The sequence below is a fragment of the Python bivittatus genome, unplaced genomic scaffold, assembly GCF_059951505.1.
Source record: "Python bivittatus isolate LINGU-HERP-01145 unplaced genomic scaffold, Pbiv_v1 ctg000070_np1212, whole genome shotgun sequence".
NCBI classification, from domain to species: domain Eukaryota; kingdom Metazoa; phylum Chordata; class Lepidosauria; order Squamata; family Pythonidae; genus Python; species Python bivittatus.
The window spans coordinates 32,151,002-32,172,857 of NW_028277034.1; the positions used below are offsets into that span (position 1 = coordinate 32,151,002).

Consider the following 21,856-nt stretch of genomic DNA (forward strand, 5'->3'; position numbering starts at 1 on the left):
GATTTGAGAACAACCAATATTCTGTTTAATGAACGATATTTAAATTGATCATGATCTCTTTGAAATATTATTATTTATTACTATAATAATTATACTTGATATAATTAGACTAATGGCCCATTAAAGGCTAATACATCATTATAGTACGGACTTAATGGACCTGAGAACACTTCATCAGATGCACAGATTGTGAGTTTTTACTTGGTAGGTATTTAAACAAACATTTGGGAAGCAACAATAACGCCACAGACCAATAAAATGTAGTGGTATGGTAAAGCTTAATATGCATCATTGTAGTGACCATTCATTAAGTGATGTTAATGATAACACAACACTGGTTCAGTAGATTACTTAATACATACTGGCTGTATTCCTATGACATGCTTATCCTCAGTTAACTGGATGGTTTATTCAATGAACCCAGTTCTCTGGGTTCACATGATGCACTGAACCATAAAATAACCATATGGGCTGAGTTGGTTGGACAGCTTAAGGTTCAGAGTGCTGTATGGAGTTCATTAGAGTGGTTTAAAAAAAAAAAGCTGTTTTTTAATTCATGGCACACAAGACTGGCCCAAGGCATTTGGCAGTTCATGGTGAAGGATAAAATAGTGCTTTCTCCACTAGAAAATGATGCATGAGCTAATGGAGTCCCATTGGTGATGAGCTAGTGCTCCTCAACCACACAGGAGGACAGCGAAGCAGCAGTATACAAGGGCAAAATGCAAAGCACCGTTCGTTTTGTCCTTCAGCATCTTACAACTGCTTCCTGCACCGCCTACAGTAAAGATAAAGGCGACAGAACTGAGATTCTCGATGGGTTGTTGCACACTGAAGTTCCTCCTTCATTCAAGGACGGTTACTTTAAAGTCAATCGCGGAGCTGGGAGGATGCTGAATGGGCTCTTTCTCGTGATGGATTGAAGCTGCCTTTGTTGATTTGCATAGGGACCGGCCTGTTTGCCCGAGGGAAAAGGCAGAAGGGCACCGCTGACAGGCAGGTGTTAGCATGTCTCACACTGGATGGGATGCTCGCCTCTTTAAAAGTAGTACACGTGGGTGAGCTGATGCCATTAGCAAATGCACGCCTTAAAGGCTACAGCGCCGTAAGCGCGCTGCTTGGAGAGCATTTGCACGCAGGAGCCAAGTTGCACCGCGGCCGGAGTTCCTTTTTCCAGCAGCGCCCGCCGGCTCTCTGACTGCCCGGCGTCGCGCTTGCTCGCCTTCGTGCGTCCGTGCCGCTCGGAGGGATGAAGAAGTCCCGCTCCCCTTCCTGTGGCTGCTGACGGATCGCTATCCTCAGATGGCGGACGCGCTCCTTCGTCTTCCGCCCCTCAGCTCAGCCCCGGCACGAGACGGTGAAAGGGAGCAAGGAAAGGCGCGGCGATAGCAGCACAACCTTCTTTCCACCTTTCGGGTTCCTTTTCTTCCGCGGTCCCCGGTCGGACTCCCTCTCGGACTAGCAGCGCCGCCTGGGGTCGAAGGCGGCCGGGAGAAACATTGGCAGCTTCGCCAGCGGCCGGCCGGCCGGCTGCCCCCGCGCCCGCAGCGCCTTCTGCTTCTCTGTTGCACCTCGGCGGCTAGCAGCAGCTAAGCCGAGGGGCGGCCGGTGCCCACCGAGCGGAAGCCAAAGCGCCGCCGCGGCATGTCCGGCTCGGGCAAAAGAATTAAGGAGCGGGGAAGCGTGACCTTCACCCAGCAGCAGCAAGACGAGGAGGACGAGGAGGAGGAGGAGGAGGAAGGGACCTCCGAAGAAGAGCCCCCGCTGCCGCCGCCCTCGCAGCAGCCCCGAGCACGTCGAGGGTGGAGGGGGGTCAATGGCGGGCTGGAGCCTCCCCAGCACCAGGCGGTGAAAACCCAGCGGGAAACGTACGGCTACTACCCGCCCTCGCCAGCGGTGGGCAATGTGTAAGCCTAGAGCCTGCCTGGGCGGGAAGGTGGGCGAGGAGAGAGATCCGTAGCGGGCCCTGGGTTCCCCTTCTTCGCATCAGGAGACCCGGCACCATCGTGGCCAACCGTCAGGAGTTCTGGGCAGCCCAGCCGTCGAATGACTCGCTGAAATGCAGTTAGTCCCTCGAAAGCAGATTTTAAAGCCAGGAGAAGAATAATTTTAGCCATTTCTAGGGAAGAAGGGTCCTTGCGTGGTTGGTGGGAGAAGAAATTCTTGGGAATTGTGTTGGAGGGGCGCACATAGCGCGCAGGAATTCCTAAACTGTTATTTGTTGGTCTTTATGTAATTCAATAATTGGGTATTACTAATGCTTATTGGGATTTTCAGTACCTTCTGCAACGTCCTGATTCACTTATGGCATCAAAGTTTCTCCTGCCTTTCCTGCGCAGTTGGGCGTGTCTGTTTTAACAGTGCTCAGGTTCCTCCTTTGGATCCCTATTGTTCCAAATCAAAGCTGCTTTGCATGTTTTTTTACAGCCTTTGTCCTGTAGGATGGCTGTTTTTTTAAGACCTGGCCTTAACAAACAACAGATTACACAGTATAATTTGTCCCCCCCCCCCCCCGCCTTTAAATATGTGTGGAAGAGAACCTTTCAAAGTTTAGGTTCTAGTAATTAGAACTGGAATTCTCAGTGCCTTGATGCTGGTGTCCCATATCTTGTGAGGAAGGGAAAAAAGCAGTAACAATGGAAAAGAACAGGTGGGTCTATTACCAACAAATCTGAATATTTCTGATTGCCCCAATTTCAGTCATGTAGTGACTAACAAAGTAGCCAACTAGAAATGGTGGAATATAGGTTTTTAAAATATAAACTGTAGGATATAAATGTTTAAAATTAAAATAAAAAGAGGTGGGTTTTTTGGCTAGGGAGTTGTAATTGAGCACACATACCCACCCATTCCAGTCTATTGATTTTGAATGTCAGTCTGTACTAAGCAGGGATCTATACAACAATCTGGATTCTGGATAAAAGGTGGTGTGATCACTTGAACACTCTTTTCACACTTCATACAAAGGCATGGTTTTTTTTAACCATGGATCATAATTGGTTGGTATGAGAGTAAGCCATAAAATGAGCATCATGGGCTTTATATAACCTACTAAGCTCAAACCAAGCAAACTACACTAAGCTTGACATAGTATGTAAACTCCATCACCATATCTGAAGATACATCGTTAGGAAAACAGGAAGGACAACTGAAAAATGGAACATGGAAGGAAAAGTTACAGATCTCAGACTAGAATATAGAGTTGGAAGGGGCCATTTTGGTTATCAGTCATCTTGTGCAATTTCTTTATAAGGTACAATGTTGCTGGCCTAGATATTGGTCACAGGGTGTTTCCTGGATATGCCAGTCAAATGACATTGTGAAACTTAACTTTTTCTCCTTTGTGGATTTTCTGGGTTTAGAAAAAAAAATGGAAGAAGTGAGGAGAGGGCACAGGAAGGTTAATCGAATACAGTGTTATTTGGGTTCATTGTAAAAATCCACAAATAAGACAAGGTGATTGCACATTAAAAGCCTTACCTAGAAGCACCAATAGGATAAAGATGTCAAGGACAGAACAGTGAAAAATGAGAATCTAAAGAACTGTATGAACAAAATGATGCCGAAACTGATGAGATCTTTCCTGATAATTCTTTAGAGCTGAAATGGAAGATTAGAAGAGACCTCACGGTGGGGTGGAAAATGAATTTCTGTTCTGCCAGAGTTAAAGTGAAGCTAAAAAATATATTGGGCTTTGAAATGATCAACATGAGCACAGATGCCAGGCTTAATTTGAGCTGGGGCTCATTGAAGCATGAGAAATAGTAACGGAAAGTTCCACAATAATTGAAAAAGGACAGTGCTTTTCCTGGTGCTGAGTAACCACAGGTAGTTCTGAAATATCTTAGAATACATTTGTGGTAGCTACTTTCTCTGTTCTGTCTCCACACCCTGAGCAGAAGACACAAGACCAAATTTAAACAATGTCGGGAAGTATTTCTGAAACTATCTAGCTTGTTGTAGTGGAACATAAGGTGATTCTCCAGTTCCTTGGTCAGGATTTTTCAAAACCACTCTTCTCCAGTGTGGGACCTTCCACATTCTAGCTCCCAAATTTATAGCTCCCAAAATTCCTAGCTGAAAATTCTGCGAGTTGCACTTAGCACCGTTGGAGGGCATAAGGTCACCAGCGGTTGCGCAAAGCAACCCAATGCTCCTTCCTGTCCATTTTTATAAACAATTTTTAAAAGTAACTCATTCTTGAGAACATTTCGGGCAGTTTCTGTAAGGTACCAGAATTTGGTAGCTAACTAGTTCACAAATGTTTTGCTTTTCAAATCTTCCTTTCATTTATGTTAAAAATAGTTTATATTCATAACTACTTTAAATCAATATAAAGTCATCATTATAAAGAAATATATAAAGTGTCCACATGAGAAAGATTTTTTTCTTTTTTCCCCCCAAGTTTGGTGTAATTTATGGAATTGTCAGACATTAATTCAGTCTAGCATGTTCTGATATTCTGCTGAATACATTTAATTGACATTGAGAACATTTATTTAATAGGAACAGATGAGTCAGGGGTGTTTTTCTCAAACCACTAGAATAGCTGCTGAGAAAGAAACTCTGGTTCCTGTGTCAGTTCGAGCTTTTGGAGTTGATGCAATCATTTTGCTATGTTTCCAATTACAGAATAAATTACATTTCCTTCAAACTTGCTTTGTATTTTTACATGGCAAGAGAAATTAATCAGCATTACAGTGAAAGACAGAGAGATGCTGTACTCATGAATGTAGATTTTAATTAGGTAGATTTTAACTACTCTGTGTGTGTATATATATTTTAAAGAAGTGATAATCTCTGCATTGATTTTGCCAAGTTTAGGAATAGCAAAGAACCCTGCCACTATTTCAGTTTTATGGTGGTATCAGTGACGGTCTTCCCTTTTGGGCACACAGTATTCATCTCAGCCACAACCTATGAGTGAAACAGCCTTAAGTTGTCATGGTGTACCATTTTTGAAGTATTACTTTTTCTGTGAAGCTGACACAATCCCACTAAAGGTGCAAGGTTTGTAAAATATGTAATCCTTTGTCATTCATTATGGAGGAAAGGTAGCTGCCTGTTGAAGGTGTGACTGGAGGCCTTTTGTGAGAGTTTTGAGGTGAGGGCATTACCCCCCTCTCTGATCAGCAGTCAGCCTTCATCACAATCATTTCTCTCTCACTGCATTTGTCTTCTCTGTTAGCACTTTATTTCTTGAGTTCCTTTCATGCTCACCTTGTCACTTTCAACACCAACTCCTGTCCAGGTTCCAGATTTTGCTATTTCTGTTTGGGGAAGATGAAGGGGGGGGGTGTTTGTTCCATTTAACACTACTCTGAAATGTAAGTTTCAGCAGCCCCCTTTTTCCTCATTCCAGCATCCAGAAAATAAATGAGAGATGTTAAACAGGACTTGTGTAGCTTATGTTCCTCTTTCCCTGTGTTTGTCAGTTTCAGTTACTTCCTTTCCCTGAAGTAGGAGAATGATTGCCCAGGGGCTAGTCAATTTTAGCTAATTACAGACCCTAGCTAATTACACAATCCCAGCAGTGTGTACCTCCATCCTCTCTGGAAGTGCTTATGTTCTATTGTCTTTCCATATGTTTACTTTACATTATTTTAAACTGGGAGGTGCCCAAAAGTGGGGAAGACAGGCAGACAAAAGAGCCTTGAGAAACCCAGTGATGTCCTGAAATCAGATCCATCCCATTTCTTCTTCAGTGACTTGATTAGTGGATGCTTTCCCTATTGCCTAAAAGAGGATGACAGCGAAGCTAGATGAGAAAAAGCAGTGACTTTGCCGATATGATTGCCATACTCACAAATCAGGAGGACACCAATGAGCAGGGGCTGGGGACAGCTGCAACCAAAGCACCAGCCCCTAAACGGTAGCCACAAATTTCCAAAATTAAACTGAATTTTTAAAAAAATTGTAAAAAGACAAAATAGATGAAATCTTGTATGGGAGTCTGATATTCTTACATGAAAGTTTGTGATATTTAAAGTGATATTTGGGTGAGAGTGAGGTAGTTTCTGGATTATTTCACAGTTGTGCCTGGGACTTGAAAGAGTTGACTTCTGAGCTACTATTTGTCTATATGGTCAGTTTAAAGGCATTTAAAGAGTCTGTTGTCCAGAGTATGATAGCAATTCTCAACACCACCTGTTGGTTGAGGAATGGCTGGGTCTGGGACTCACAATTTATTACCTCCAAGTCTTTCCATCCTGCTCAGTAACTGGTTGTATTATTGTTTCATCCCAGAAGGTAGGCAAGGGGATGTTTCCCTATATCACAAGAGGATGGTATCTCAGGGAAGGCAAAGGCTGTCCTGATACATGTAGCTACTTGAGAAAAATAGCAAGACATTCGGTCCTCCATTCCATGTACAAAAGCCAATGGTATTAGCAGTTTAATCATTTCAGTATTTGGCAATAGAATAGGATCTTCCATCTGAGCTGGAAAGAATTGGCAAACTATGTTTAAGTTATGCGACACATAGCTCTGTTTTCCAAGATATGAGAACACTCAGTGATTGAGCCCCTGCAGCCGCTAAAGAGCATAGCTGCATCACTCCTCCTAATAATAGGGCTGGTCTTGCCCCCTGCCCAATGGGCCTTCCAATGCTTCTTGAAAATTCTAAAATACAAGTGAATTATGAGTTGACATTTTTAGATCTGTGATAAGTGCATACATTTTGTGCATACTATTCAGTGGTCACACATTACTTGGTATACATATGGTTTATTACCAGGCTCTCACCCCACATTCACTGACAGTCTAATGTCCTTGATTTCAGTCCACATTGGACATGGAATCTGTGTCTGCATAAAGGAGAGTTGCATGCTCTGCACCATGTACAGAGTCATATTACCCAACCCTTCCCTTTCTGCTAGAGAGAAAAACAGTTTGTCCTTTTAAAGCATAGGCACCAGTTGGGAATGGAGGCTGAGAAGAGAAAGGGGGCATTTTCATTTATATGGAAGTGAATCCAGAACAATTGAGACGTTACTTTTAATTTGATTTTTTTTTTAAGTCTAATTTATTGCCTCTGGTGATTACTGTTTGTATAGGTTCAGTCCTTGTATGCTTCATGCAGATTGGTACCTCTCTACATCCAAGTTGTTTCTGTACTAGAAGAAATCAATAACATCTTAAGGTCTGTTTAGAGCCATACAATATCCTGTATATTTTTCTCTTGGAGGCTTGTTTTAGATATGGCCTATATTTTGGTCAGCTCTCTATTTTTATCTACCTTGCCATTGAATGTTTTACATGTGAGTCCTTAAAGCTAAAAAGAAATGTTTACATTTTATTTATTTATTTTTAATAAAACCTGATTTTGTTTGTCAATTGTGAGATTGGCCTGTCTGCCTACAAAGAAGGAAAGGAAGGAGGAACTGATTTCTTTAGTCATATGTATCAGCTCCACTAGGTAGACCAAACCAAGAAATCAATCCCACAGAAAGGCTAAAACTACTTTTATTGAGATTGGATATTATCATAAAGAATCTTGCAAGTCTGATCCTCCTCTTCCTCCTCCTCCTTATAGTTCAGGGAATTAGGGAAGTGTCTGCCTGAGCCACTTCCGAATGTTGTTCTGGATTTAAGAAATGTTTCAGCTGCTTTTGCCAGGTAAGAGTTCGTGCATATGTCCATCAAGGGCATCTTCCTTACTTTCTACATATGCCTCAATACAAGAGGTCCAGGAAGTGGCGTGAGAGAATTTATTTCCTTTTTGTCATTTTTCTTCCGTGCTGCCAGGAAGTGTCTCAGGGTTTGAGAACCTTCTCTCTCATACAGCAGGGTCATTTGAAATACATTTTGGTATTTCGTTCTTCAGAAATCACTAGATACTTTACTGTTTCAGTGTACAGGCTCATTTTTAACTTTTTTCCAAAACCCTTTTATGAGCTTCATTTAAGAATACAAATTACAAATCATTGAATACAGGGTTGTGGGTATAAGTATAAAAGTTAAAACATTATCACGGTGTATCTTTAAAAAGTTTTGAGCCCTCTCAAATATAACTTAAAACTACATACATACAAGATATACTATTTAATAGTTTATAAAGTATGTTAGACACCATAATCATGGATGGAACAACTAGCTATCAACAATGTATATGTGACATGGGTAGTTTCCACATTAAAGGTACAAAAAATAAAAATAGCTAGGAAGGAATAGCATTTTTAAAGTATAAATATGGCTCAAGAATTAAATAGAAGATCATGTACCTTTTCCAAATGTTTTGAAGCTACAGTTGCTAGCCAGCATAGCTGATAATTAGCTGGGAATTCTGAAACTTCATTCTATGAGATATTTTATATGTATGAGGTTTAAAGTTTTAATTTAAAAGAACCTTGTGTAGCAAGAGTCAGATATCTGTTGCTATTCATATTTGCAACACTTACCTCTAGAGATAATGGATTGCTTTAGTGTAAAGTAGATTCTATATAATTTGTCTCTGTAGAGAGGTTCCATGCTTTTTAGGCTACAGAGTGAGCTAACAGACACTCTTTGTAATTTGCCAAAGTGATTGCAGTTATGCAAAGCAATTACTTCTAAGATACAGTGAAGTTGTGTGCTGGATTCTAGCCTCTGAAGCGCTGTGGTATCCACACTGCACTCAGCTCCCCAGCTACAGGAACCAAATAAATCAGATCAACTAGGTCAGTTGCTCTTCTGAGATCTTGCATACCTATATTGATGCTCAGCTTTTCTGTAACACTGTGTTTCTGATGTTAAGAGGTACTGTGTTATAACCATTTTTTCCATAATAGGGTGTCAAAAAAAGTGTCAAAAAATACGCACAACCAATTTAAGAATTATGCATTCTTGCAGTGATCTGGGATAGTGTAGCAATCCAAAGTACAACTGTCAGTTGGAAGCTGCAGATTAAAATCTTGATCATCTGTGAGATCATAGACAAGCTACTCTTATCTAACTCTCTAAACCTATAGTTTACTAAGAGAAAAGCAATTGTTCAAAACTTAGTGCAATTGGCATGTAAATTGCTTTAAACATTCTGAACCATGATATGTATTGCAGTATCATCCATCGTTAGAGTTTTTAAAATTAGGAAACCTAATGATTATAGTTTACCTATGTATGTGTGGGTGTGTATTATATGTTTTATAAATAAAATCATAAAATATTTACAAAAGATTTGATTCTCTAATATGATTAATATGTGGAAGAGGACTAAAAGTCAAGTTTCTTTCAAATATAGCTCAACTCCTAGTGATATGTCCGTGTAGTTTTCTTGGCAACAGTACAAAAGTAATTGGACATTGTCTTCCTCTTCCTCCTCCTCTCCAGAGGTATAGCCTAGTCTTTAATCCTGATGAATCCTGGTGAATTCACATCCACGTACTTATTTCAGCTTGTATTTTGTATTTCAGTTTGTTGAAGGCTGTTTACTAGAATGCATTTTCTGTAAGCTCATCCTGATAGTTCTGCAATAACAGCATATGTGATAGTATCCTAGTTTGCTTTTCAACCAATCTAGTAGGATGCACTGAACTGGTGAGATGTTAGAGATCACGGGAACCTGCATTAGTTGTTTCTTTCATAGTCTAATGTGTACCATTATAAAATCATGCACTCCAAATCCTTTTGTATGCCCTCAAGAATAAATCAGAGTCAAATATACAGTAGATTTATGTAAGTTATCTTTAGTATTTTGCCTTACTGTTTGAATGGTTCCTTAAAGAACCAGCAGCTGTTTCCTACAGAGCGAGTGCTTTCTTCCTGAACTGCATTTCAGAGGCTTTCTATTAATCTATTTCCATCCAAAGCAAAACGTCCCTCCCTACTGGCAGTTCTCACAACTTAGAAACTTTTTCATGATCATTGCATTCTCTCTCCTCAGCATTTTCCTAAATGATGAACAGTAGGTTTTTCATTTGAGATTTCATCGTTTCTGGAATTATTATTACGTCAGGCAATTCTGCTGTACTTCTGCAGCCCATAGGACAATAGGCTTTTCTTGGAATGGATTTCTTGCCATACCACCTGCCTCTCTGCACCTATACATAGCTTCAAATTTTCATCTTCATATTAAACAGCATTTACAATCAATTTTCTCTCCCCTCCTTCACAGAAGTTTACATTTGTTCATGGACATTCTAGCCTGGTGTTGGTCACGAGTTGTTTATAACTGCTCTTTTTTCAGTCTTCTTTTCCTCTCTCCCCACTTCAGCTTTAAAAGGCTTTTGAATGTGTATTTGTTGCTATATTGTAATGGAGCTATTACATCCAGGGTTTTTCATTTGATTTTTTTACCATTAGTCTTCTCTCAACATCTCCTCTTGCTCTCTCAGAAGGATTTTTGTTTTACAAGTTACTAGGCAAATGTAGAGAAACCCCAATCAAGGGTTGGAGAAGACAGGTGACACTAGCAAGTATGTTTTCTTTTTTTCGATCAATATAATTGATTGTGCAGTAGGTTCCACAAGTGAGCTCAGCAGTTGGAGCTATTGGTGAACTAGGGGGCTTTTTCTGCCAATTCTAGATTTCCAAAAATCTAAAAATGTCCATAATTACAATGCTCTGAATTTCAGCACAGATCTGAAAAAAAAATAACATAACAAGAACTTGGTATTATTTCAGATTAATTTAACTTTGCCTTCTAGAGGCTTCAGGAATTGATGGCTGCAGTTTGGAAAGCCTCTTAGGTTGCATCTCATATGCTTAGAAGAGTGTACTACATGCTAATGAAGCTAGTATGACAAAAGGTATACTAAAAGCAGTACCAATTAAATGGTGATTAAAATCCTGGTGATACCCATACAGATATGGAAGAGTGATCATGGCAATGTTGGGTTGTAAGTGATAGTCATTGCATAGAAAGTGGCTTCCCAGTAAAAAGACTTATACAATCCATCTTCCATCTTCCACTGTAGGATATCCTAAAGCTGGCTCAAATCCCGATAAGATTTCCATTGCCAGCATTATGTTAACATTGTTAATTTATTTAAAAGGCTCCTAGTCTACTTTTTAGCCAAACTAGGGTCAACGTTGAAGGCTTGTTATAAATGATTAATTATCCTAATACGATGAGACCTTTAACTCATTCCAGAATTACATTTCTTTACATCATCAAAGCATGTATTTAACATCAGTAAATGCCTTTGGAGGATCTGCTGCACTTTTTAGTGTCCGCTCTCACTGAAAATTATCAGGTTTGCTTTGTGAAGAACTGATACACATTTATCTTTTTGTCTTGCTGGTAAATTTCGTAGAGGTAGAAGATCTGATAGTGTGATATAATTATAAAAAAATGAATGAACCTGCTGACTGATATCAAAAGCTGTTCCATACAACATCATGTTTCCAATAGTGAATGACAAGATACCGATGGGAAGACCTTGAGGATGATAGTTTTCTCCAGCCTTTGTTTACTACTGATGCGTAGTCAGAGGCAAATTTTATACAATCCACAATGATTGAGTCTTACTGTCACTTTAAGGGTTATTTAATTTAATTTAAGGATTATATTTCACAGTTGTATTCAGTGAGATAAGATTATTAATCCAACGTGGTTTTTTCAAAGGGTTGTAGAAGAAATTTCCTAGTCTAGTATCCACCAGAAATGTGGGAATACAACATCCAGTCAGTAGAATCAATAATTCTTCATGATAGAAGTTATAATCCAACACATCTGAATGGCACCAAGTTGCAGAAACCTGTTCTAATATTTTACTTGCAACAACTGAAAACAGATACATTTAATTAAATATTGTAGCACTATTATGCTATTAAATGTGTTTGTCATCTATTTATCAGTAATAAATAGTTTCACGATTGCAGTCAAATGGTAAAATAATAAAATCCCATTAGCTAGCCTTTGAGACAGAGCAAAATTATATTGTTTTAACATTTAAAATACTCATGTACTTTAAAAAAAAAGTTCATACATGTAAACATTTATAAACTTAATACAATATTTATTTTATGCCATGTAATTTTGTACCTTGGGTGGTGTGTGTATGTTTTCCTTATCATATTCCATACTTTTAAAAAAGCACATTTCTTTAGCAAGTCAACATTTGTTGGAATGAGGGAAGCAGTGAAATAATCTGGAGGGTATAAATCAAAAAATAAACATTGGGGATGAGCAGCCCGTAACCTGTGTACAGTTGCTGTAGTTCTTCTCTTTCTTTTATTTTTTGGCCCCAGATCCCCTGGATGTTATGCTCCAAAACGCAGTTGCAAACTGCCAAATTAGAGAGGTACAGTTTTTGCCAGTTTCCAGGAAAATAACACCACAATGTGTCAGAATAGAAGAAAACCCAAGCAGAAATGTTACCTCAGGAAGTGCTAAAATACCAGCCCTTCCTAGTCACTATCACAGACCCTTTCTATTTTTCAGGACTTCAAGGGGAAGAAGTTTTCTACCTTTGATGTGCAGTAACACTTTTAAAGGAAACCATGCAGAAAGATACATGACTACAAAGTGGAAGTGCTCCTGGCTTGATACATAAAATTTCACACCATCATAAAGTATTGATGCTGGATAATTGCCATTTATTTCCAACAGATTTACAGTTCCTGTTTCCATAAGTTAATTTTATATAAATAAAACTTTCAGTAAAGGTTATACATGTATGATTTATATGTAGGTCTTTTCCTACTGGAAATCATTAAAAGGAAAAGTTGACCGGTCAGTTTAGAATTGGGTCTGAAAAAAAAATCCATAAGTACAGAAGGAATACCCAACAGATTTACTACTCAAGCAGCAAGCATCATGCAGTAAGCATCATGCACTAATATCTGTCAGACAGCAAATTAAGTATTTTCCTCTGATCAAAAGCTTTCCCACACTTGAAACAGGCTGAGATAACTTTTATTATACCTTTTTGTGCCTTTTGTGATGGTTCTTCTACATTTTAAATTGGGATAAATGGAAATACTTTTACAGTGAAACATTCTGTTCATGGTTCTCATGGCAAAATATTTTAAGTTTTATGTATGGACATCCCAAGAGAAATTGCTGGTGGACCATCACTTCTGTCCTGTGAAGAGGCTAGGCAGAGATGTTTCTTCGCTCTCTACTATGTAGCAGCTTGCCCCCTGAAGTGGAACTTTCCCTGACCTTCTGGAAGATGATGAAGCTGGATTTCTTCCAGAAGTCTTGTTTAATTAAGAGGAAGACATGTTAGGATTGTTCAAAATTTTGCTATAGTTAATTTAATGTATAGGTATTTTTTTTGTTCTTACTCTTTATTTTTAACCTAGACATTTTAAATGTTAGCTGCCATGAGTCTTGTATACTGTTGAAGTGTCTTGCATACTGTTGAGAATCTTTTGATTGCAGCAATATGAAAATTGAAGGTAATTTGTAATCTGTTAGTTTTGTTTGATGATGTTTGACAGTTTGAGAATTATATTTTTATGTTTTCACTTCAAAAGGACAGAAAGGCCTCAGATAGATATAATTTTTTAAAAATTTTTTTTAAAAAATTCAGTTGGAAAGTTAAATGAATGTATGCATGACTTGGTAGGATAATGCTCACTGTAACAGGTTTTAGGACTGCAGTATGGTGCATTCATCATTACTGCAATATTTCATGAATAGAAAAGTGTCAGATCAATTTGGCTGACTTGGAATTATGGTGCATATTCTTTGTAGTGCATTTTCTCTAGAAATAGCATCTTGAGTTTGCATTTATTTCCTAGTTGGCATGATATGGAGAAAAATAGGTTGGCTTGCAAGGGAAACTCTAGACTAGATGTCCTGTCTAATGGATAGGGTATAACTGGGTTTTGATTGCATTTCTACATAAAATGTACCAAAAGTTACGTCTTTACCAATAGCAGGGAATGCTGCATGTGGCACCAGTATGACTAATGCTGGTAACCCAGTGTACAGTCTAATCTATCATAACTAAGCTATGATGGGCTATGATCCGTGGAGGTCAAATCTGTGGGTCCATGTGAAACAATGTTTTCATGAAGCATGAATTAATGAATATGAATATGCATGTTCTACATAAATAGTGAAAAATTAGAACAGTGTAGCTGAATTTGATAGCATGCTTACTAAAGAAGGAAAACAGAAAAAAATTTAAAGATATGCAAATTCTGGTAGAAAGGTAGAGGGTACTATGTGATATGGGGGACGTGGTGGCGCAGCAGCTTAATGACGCTGAAAGTTGCCAGCCAGAAATGGTCGACTCTTCAGCGGTTCGAGTCCAGCCTTCGCGTTAAACAGGGTGAGCTCCTGTTTCCTCCCCAGTTCCTGTCAACCCAACAGGTCGAAAACTCACATGAGTAGATAAATGGGTACACTCACTCCGGTGGGAGGAAAAATGCTGGCGGCGCCTTGCAAAAAGGAGTTGGGAGCAGTTGCCGGTAAGCGCGAAAAACCGCGCGCGCCCAAAAAGGGCGCGAAGCAACGGAAACCCCGCCTTCCTGCGCTCGCCAGCTGGGCTCTGCTCTAGGAAGGAGGCTCTGGCAAACCACTTCCGAAAAACAATTGCCTTGAAAACTGGAAGGACTCGTCCAAGCAGTCACTGCAGGGTCAGCAATGACTGAGCGCAGACAAAAAAACAAAACTATGTGATATATTCTGAGGAACAAACAATGATCAGAACAGATAAAACTCTGGGAATATGGTACTTAAGAAATGTGTGTTGTAAAACAAGAGAGAGAGAGATCAAGAATGAAAGGGTGTTGAAAGAATGCAGCTTTTTAAAAAATATTTTATATGATTTTTTCAATACAAAGTATAAAAAATTAAAGAAAAAATGAAAAAAAGAAATTACTTCCACCCTTCTTTCCACTGAGTAATTGCCATCTTAATTTCCCCCTTATTTATTTATTTATCATATTTATATAGCCGCCCATCTCACACAAAGTGATTCTTTTAACCTTTTTAATTCCCAAATCCATAAATCATCAGTTCAGTCATTTCTTCTTTCAACAAGAAGTCCATATAAGGCTTCCAATCTTTTAAAAAAATCTTTTATCATTTTTCCCTGACCAAACTGGTCAGCTTTGCCATTTCTGCAAGCTCCATTAATTTTATAATCTAATCTTCTACTGTGGGTATTTCATTATTCTTCCATCTTTGTGTGTACAATAATCTTGCTGCAGTTACCATATACAATATTAGTTTCCCATATTTCTTTTTCAGTTCAGCATCCATAAAACCCAATAGAAATAATTCCAGTTTCATAGTAATATTAATCTGCAGTATCTTTTGCATCATTTTATGAATTTGCACTCAAAATTTCCTTGCTTTTTCACAACTTCACCACGCATGATAAAAAGTCCCCTCTTTCTTTTCACACTGGTTTGATATTCCTTTGTACATTTTTGAGTGCTTAACTGGTATCGTATATCAACAATACATCCTTTTATAAAAGTTCTCTCTTAAATTATGACACAATGTAAATTTAACACCAGTTTTCTACATTTTCTCCCATATATCAATATTCATACTATAACCAAAATGTGCAGCTCATTTTCTCTATTCAGATCTTAATAATAATTTATACATTTTAGCTATTACACGATCATCATTTGTATATAAATCTACTTCAAATTCAGTTTTCCTCTTCTCGAATGAATGCAGCTTGAAAATAAAATTACTGACCAGTATGAAAGAAATAAGATGGTTTAGTCATATAGGGAGAATGAATGTGAATCAATTTATTAAACAAATACATAAAGGAAGAGCGAATGAGTTGTGAGGAAGGAGAAAACTCAGAAAGTCAGCGTGGGATGGAATTGATGAGGTTTTTTTTTAAAAAAGCCAAGTACTGTGGAGACGGTGAGGTCATCCATTACCATGGGGTAAGGTATCATCAGTATGCTGATGATACCCAATTATACATCTTTGCCCCTGGCGAATTAAGCGATGCTGTGAATGTCTTATCCTGGTGCCTGGAGGCTGTGAGGGTCTGGATGGGGAACAACAGGCTTCAACTGAACCCTGGCAAGACTGAGTGGCTGTGGGTTCTGGGGCCTTCTGGTGCTAGAGTTATGCCATCTTTGGTACTGAATGGGGTTGCACTGCCCCAGACAGACCCTGTGTGCAATCTGGGGGTCCTCCTGGACTCACAACTCCTGCTCAAAGAGCAGGTGGCAGTCATGGCTCGGAGGACCTTTGCACAGCTTCGTGTTGTGCGCCAGTTGCGCCCATTCCTAGATCAGAGGGACCTAATCACTGTCACTCATGCCCTAGTCACCTCCCGTTTAGATTTCTGTAATGCACTCTACATGGGGCTGCCCTTGAAGAGTATCCAGAAGCTTCAGCTGGTGGAAAATGCAGTGGCACGGGCAGTTATGTGTGCCCCTTGGGTGGTACATGTTACACCTCTGCTTCGCGAGCTGCACTGGTTACCAGTTTGCTTCCAGGTCCAATTCAAGATGCTGGTTTTGACCTTTAAAGCCCTTCATGGCATGGGGCCGAGTTACCTGAGGGACTGCCTCTCCCTGATTACTTCTGCCCGTCCCATCAGATCTGGCAGAGAAGGCATGCTGTGGATCCCGTCTGCTAGAGAATTATATTTGGCGGGTCCCAGGAGGTGGGCCTTCTCTGCTGTGGTGCTCGCCTTGTGGAATCTTCTCCCCCTGGAAGTGAGATTAGCTCCATCCCTCTTAACATTCCCTAAGTCCCTCAAGATCTGGTTATGTGATCAGGCCTGGGGCTTCCAGGGGACCGAGGAGATTTTACAATGGCTCCCTTATTAATTTTATCTCCTCCTGTTTTGTGTGTTTTTACAGTTTTTTTTAATATATAGTTGTTTTTATGTATTTATTTTTTTAACTGTTGTACACTGCCCAAAGTCACCTTTTGTGAGATGGGCGGCTATATAAATATGATAAATAAATAAATAAATAAATAAATAAATAAATAAATGTATGTGGACATGGTGGAAGTAAGAAGAGTTTGCAGAGATAAAAAGAGGTATGGAGAGGTATAGTGAATGCTATTAGTGTAAATTAGGCTTAGCTTTTTCCTTTTTAAAAATCTCTCTAACTTTATTATGATCACTAACAAGTATTTTATGCAACTAATATGTTACAAAGTACACATTTAAAAAGTCTAGATGTTTTCTAAAATCAATAGGAGTAAATAAAATAATTCACTATACCTCTATAAATGCAGATAATAAAAAACTAGGGAATCTAAATGTTAAAACTAATTGACAGGATTATAAAACTATGTTGTGAATACAAAACTATACGTTATATAAACAATTATGACCAACATGGTGGATATAAGACTGCCAATTTCCTGAAATATCCAGTTTAAGCACAATGCCACACAGTGATTGAGAAAATATAATATGTTAAGGGGAGAAAGTGATATATATATACAGTATATATATATAATAACTCATACAAACATCAAACGTATGCTATGTTCTTATCCTTCCAAATAGATCTTTTGGACAATTATTTCTGGTGGATCTTGTGTTCGCACAGGGTCTTAAAGTAATTTTACTATCCTACCATTACAATCTTGTTAATGAAATATTATTTAGAAGCAACCAGCTGACAAAATAAAGTGTGAATGGTAGATAATTGGGAAAAGGGGCTGGATTGGGGGAAGCTGGTTTAGATTCTATAGAGATGCTGCCATGAAAAATTCCCATAATGACTATTTTTGCTCAGTAGGTTCATTGACGAAAGCCCTTCTTTGAGACGAATGACTATGATGAGAGAAAAGGGAAGACGGCAGGCCATCAGAGGTCCAGCTTTTATGTTTAATGAGAGGGGCACAAGCCTCACAGCAGAGGAAGAGCGTTTTCTGGATGCAGCAGAATATGGGAACATTCCTGTGGTGCGCAAAATGTTGGAAGAGTCAAAAACATTAAATGTGAACTGTGTTGACTATATGGGTCAAAATGCCTTGCAGCTTGCTGTAGGGAATGAACATCTGGAAGTGACAGAACTTCTGTTAAGGAAAGAGAACCTGGCGCGGATTGGAGATGCACTGTTGCTTGCAATCAGCAAAGGATATATCCGGATTGTGGAAGCAATCTTGAATCATCCTGGGTTTGCAGCTAGCAAGCGGCTGACTCTGAGCCCCTGTGAGCAGGAACTCCAAGATGATGACTTTTATTCTTATGATGAAGATGGCACCCGCTTCTCCCCAGACATCACACCCATCATTTTAGCTGCTCACTGTCAGAAGTATGAGGTGGTACACATGCTGCTAATGAAAGGGGCAAGGATAGAGAGGCCCCATGATTATTTCTGTAAGTGCAATGATTGCACTGAGAAACAGAAGATTGATTCTTTTAGTCATTCTAGATCAAGGATAAATGCATACAAAGGGTTGGCCAGTCCAGCCTATCTGTCCCTATCTAGTGAAGATCCAGTCCTCACTGCCCTAGAACTTAGCAATGAGCTTGCCAAACTGGCTAATATTGAAAAAGAATTCAAGGTAAGTCTAATTTTTCCCTACTTTCTCTTTTATTGCTTTAGAGTATTCTGACTTTACATTATTTTTCTGCACTTTATCTCAAAGGCCCTTACCCTCTTTTGGGTGAATGAGCGCATTTGGAATTTTGAGACACTTGTATAAAATGATAGTTACGCTGGGCTTAGTGAGTCAAACAGCTCCTCATTTACCAAAAGTCAGATTCGTATGATTGCTTCCTACCGATCCCTAAATTCTACTCTAGGGTGTTTGCTTCAGTCATTTTTCCTGGGCAAGTGGCCAGGTTTCTAAACCAAACAATGGACTGCAGTCCCCAATTGTTTTTCTTTTCTAAGAACGCACTTGGGGTAAATGCAGGTAGCATAAGCATTGTTGTTAGTCTGATGGAGGGGAGTTGGTATTTTGCTTGATAGCATGCTAGTTTCAGTTATCTTTTTAAAAAAGTAAAATCAAGAAGGGTGCAGACCCTGGCAAGTGCCATCCATCCAAGACTCAAGCCTAATCCTATTAGTGTTGCTGTTGTGATGTAAGGCTCCTTTAAAAAATAGCTTTGCTTTAAAGGAAAATATTTTGGCATTCAGCATAGTAAATACAAAATGTAATCATGAAAAATAAAACATCTAGGAATTGATGGAAAAAGAATCTTACTCTATGGAAAATAATGCTTTTAATAATTAGCCTCAATTGAAATAATCTGAGCCCTCTGAAAACCAAATCCGTTTCCAAATTTTAGGTCCTAAATGACTAATGATTAAAATATTCATCTAGGGCCCCTGAGAGTCCAAGGTTCAAGTCCACCCATAGACATAGAAGCCCCTGGTGACTTTAGGCCAGTCACTCACACTTAGCCCAACCTACTTCACAAGGTGGTTGTTGTAGGAAAAATAAGAGGAAGGGCTATGTAAATTGCCTTGAGCTGAATGATACAAATCCAGCAAATCAGAAAACTTGTTATATCCATTCACGGCTTTTGAACATTATAGTTTATAGGGCATGAACTCTAAATGCCTTTGTCATTTTACCATCCAAAGAATATTATGGTCACTGATGTGATAGAAATGAAGGAAAGTTCCATGAGCCAGCTATTAAAATCTGTATGGATGTTCTACTTTCATTTTCCCCCCATATATACATACTTTAACATCACAAAATTCTGATTATTTTATTTTTCTGGATTGTTTTCCTTCATTTTTTATTTCTCCCCCTTTTTATTGGTGTTTGCTATTTAGGTTCCGTATCTACTAATACATAAAATTACAGTTTTATCCCAAAACAATCTTTGTTTACCAAAAAAGAAAAAATCTGGGTCAGAAGAGACAGATTGTAAACAAAATTAGTTATACAAATAACACTTCTTCCCAACTGTAACCAATGTTTCAATAGGGTCTTTCACGGTCACTGTTGGATTACACTTCTTTAATTAACTTTCCCTTAAATTATTGTGAGGAGGCAGAAAACGTATTAATGTGTGAAACTGTTCCGAGCCTAGAGAACTATGAAGAAAGATAATGTTAGTTTGTGTATGTGTGTGCATTTGTGCATGATGCAGGAGCACAAATTGGTGATCGTTGTACATGTGTATTGGTCTGTCTTAAAACATAGAGATGAATAAATCAGAGTCCAGACATACTATATCACGATGGCTGATGTGGGTCTTCCGGGCTGTGTGGCCGTGTTCTGGAAGTTTTGGTTCCTAACATTTCGCCAGCATCTGTGACCGGCATCTTCAGAGTGCCCAGGATGATGTGACCCTAGTGGGTATTTATAGAGATCAGCGGGGGTGCCTGCGGGGGGGGGGTTGTGGGTTAACGAGTGGCTGCTTGTTTGCAACAGCCAACAGCCACTATACCAGGCTATACCAGGAAGCCATTGAAATTCACAAACACCAGCACAGTTTCAATAAAAAAGAAAGTCTAAAAATCAACAAAACCTGGCTACCAATCCTGAAAAATACAGCCTGCAAAAGGTCAATGAACTCAGCTCAACCACCAGGAAACATGAACAATTCACACAATGAACATGCTAATCACCCTCAGCAGCCACTCGTTAACAACTCAACAGAAAAAACCTTGCCTAACCCCCAGGAAGATACACACATACATTGATCACCCAAACAAGCCACTCGTTAACCCACAACCCCCACCCCCGGCACCCCTGCTGATCTCTATAAATACCCACTAGGGTCACATCATCCTGGGCACAAAGAGAACTGCTCCTGTCTGTGCTCCTGCCCTCTGAAGATGCCGGTCACAGATGCTGGCGAAATGTTAGGAACCAAAACTTCCAGAACACGGCCACACAGCCCGGAAGACCCATGTCGTATTCCGGCCGTGAAAGCCTTCGAAAATACATACTATATCACCTTACATATCACTAAAGCCAGCTTCAGAGCAGTTCAGCTTCAATGACATTTCTTGTGTGGAATAACTGCTGTGAATATTCAAATTTGACCTATTTGCAAATCTGATATTTAGTATGACTGCCATTATATTCAGATTAAATAGTTTGATGTTTAATCATTTCATGTTAAAATGTTGTATACGGTTTGTATTATAATCTCATAGAACAACAGGCATGCATGAGTGATCTTTCTGCAATATGGTGAGTGAAGTTGATTCATTTTATAGCAGCTTTGCAAAGTTTTCCTACTTTATACATTGTGTTAAAGTGATCCATTGTTACGTGCATGTAATTTGGAACTGCCTTTCCTGTTAATGTATGTGTCCGGAAACTGTAAAATCTGACAATTGTTAGAATTACAAAGATAGTTTTGGAAGGAACACAAGTGCTAAAAGCCTGACAGCCAGGAGTGATTGCAAGGAGGGGGGTCAAAAAAGTCAAAATGGCAGTCACAGCCATGTGGTTGAAGCCCTGCCCTTTTTTATGTGCATCATCCCGCATGTAAAAAAGAGATTCAGGTGTGACTAAATGGTTGTGGCCACCATCTTGACTTTTTTGACACGCCCACAGACACTCCTGCTGACAGTGATTGCACCTAGAACAAAGTTTTCTGAGATCAGGTTCTGGTACTGTGATTCCAAATAAAGCAGTATTTCTTCAGTTGAAGAAATATAAATGTGTAATTTATGGAATGAAATTCAACAAAAAAAATTGTCAAGAAGTAGTTTGGAAGCAAAGCAGAGTGACAGTTTTTTCTACAGGTACATGAAGTTTAGCTTGAACATAGAGACAAGTCTTTATTGGAAAAAAATTAAAAGAATTTATCTCAATAAATCTTTTCGTAATAGGCCACAGAAATTAAATAAATTCCAGGGTTAATTTAGGACAGAAACAATGGAGCAATTGTGCATTGTATAGATTCCTCCATTCCTTGAACTTGAACCCATGTAATGCCAAACCAAGACCACAACTGAGTGACATTTGCCATTAGGCTTTGAAAGCACCTGAAATATCCTTCAACAGCATATTTGGGACACTGACCTTCAAATCCATCTAAGCCTAGTTCCC

General features: G+C 39.2%; 1 protein-coding gene across 1 annotated transcript in view; it reads left to right on the forward strand.

Annotated features, from left to right (window-relative positions):
• Positions 1–277: 277 nt before the first annotated feature.
• TRPC3 (transient receptor potential cation channel subfamily C member 3) overlaps positions 278–21,856 on the forward strand; it is a 55,249-nt gene continuing 33,670 nt past the window's right edge. The window contains exons 1-2 of the mRNA XM_007439244.4: positions 278–1,907; positions 17,620–18,391. Coding sequence (XP_007439306.3) covers positions 1,645–1,907; positions 17,620–18,391 — 1,035 coding nt within the window. The 5' untranslated portion in view covers positions 278–1,644. The remainder of the gene's footprint in view (positions 1,908–17,619; positions 18,392–21,856) is intronic.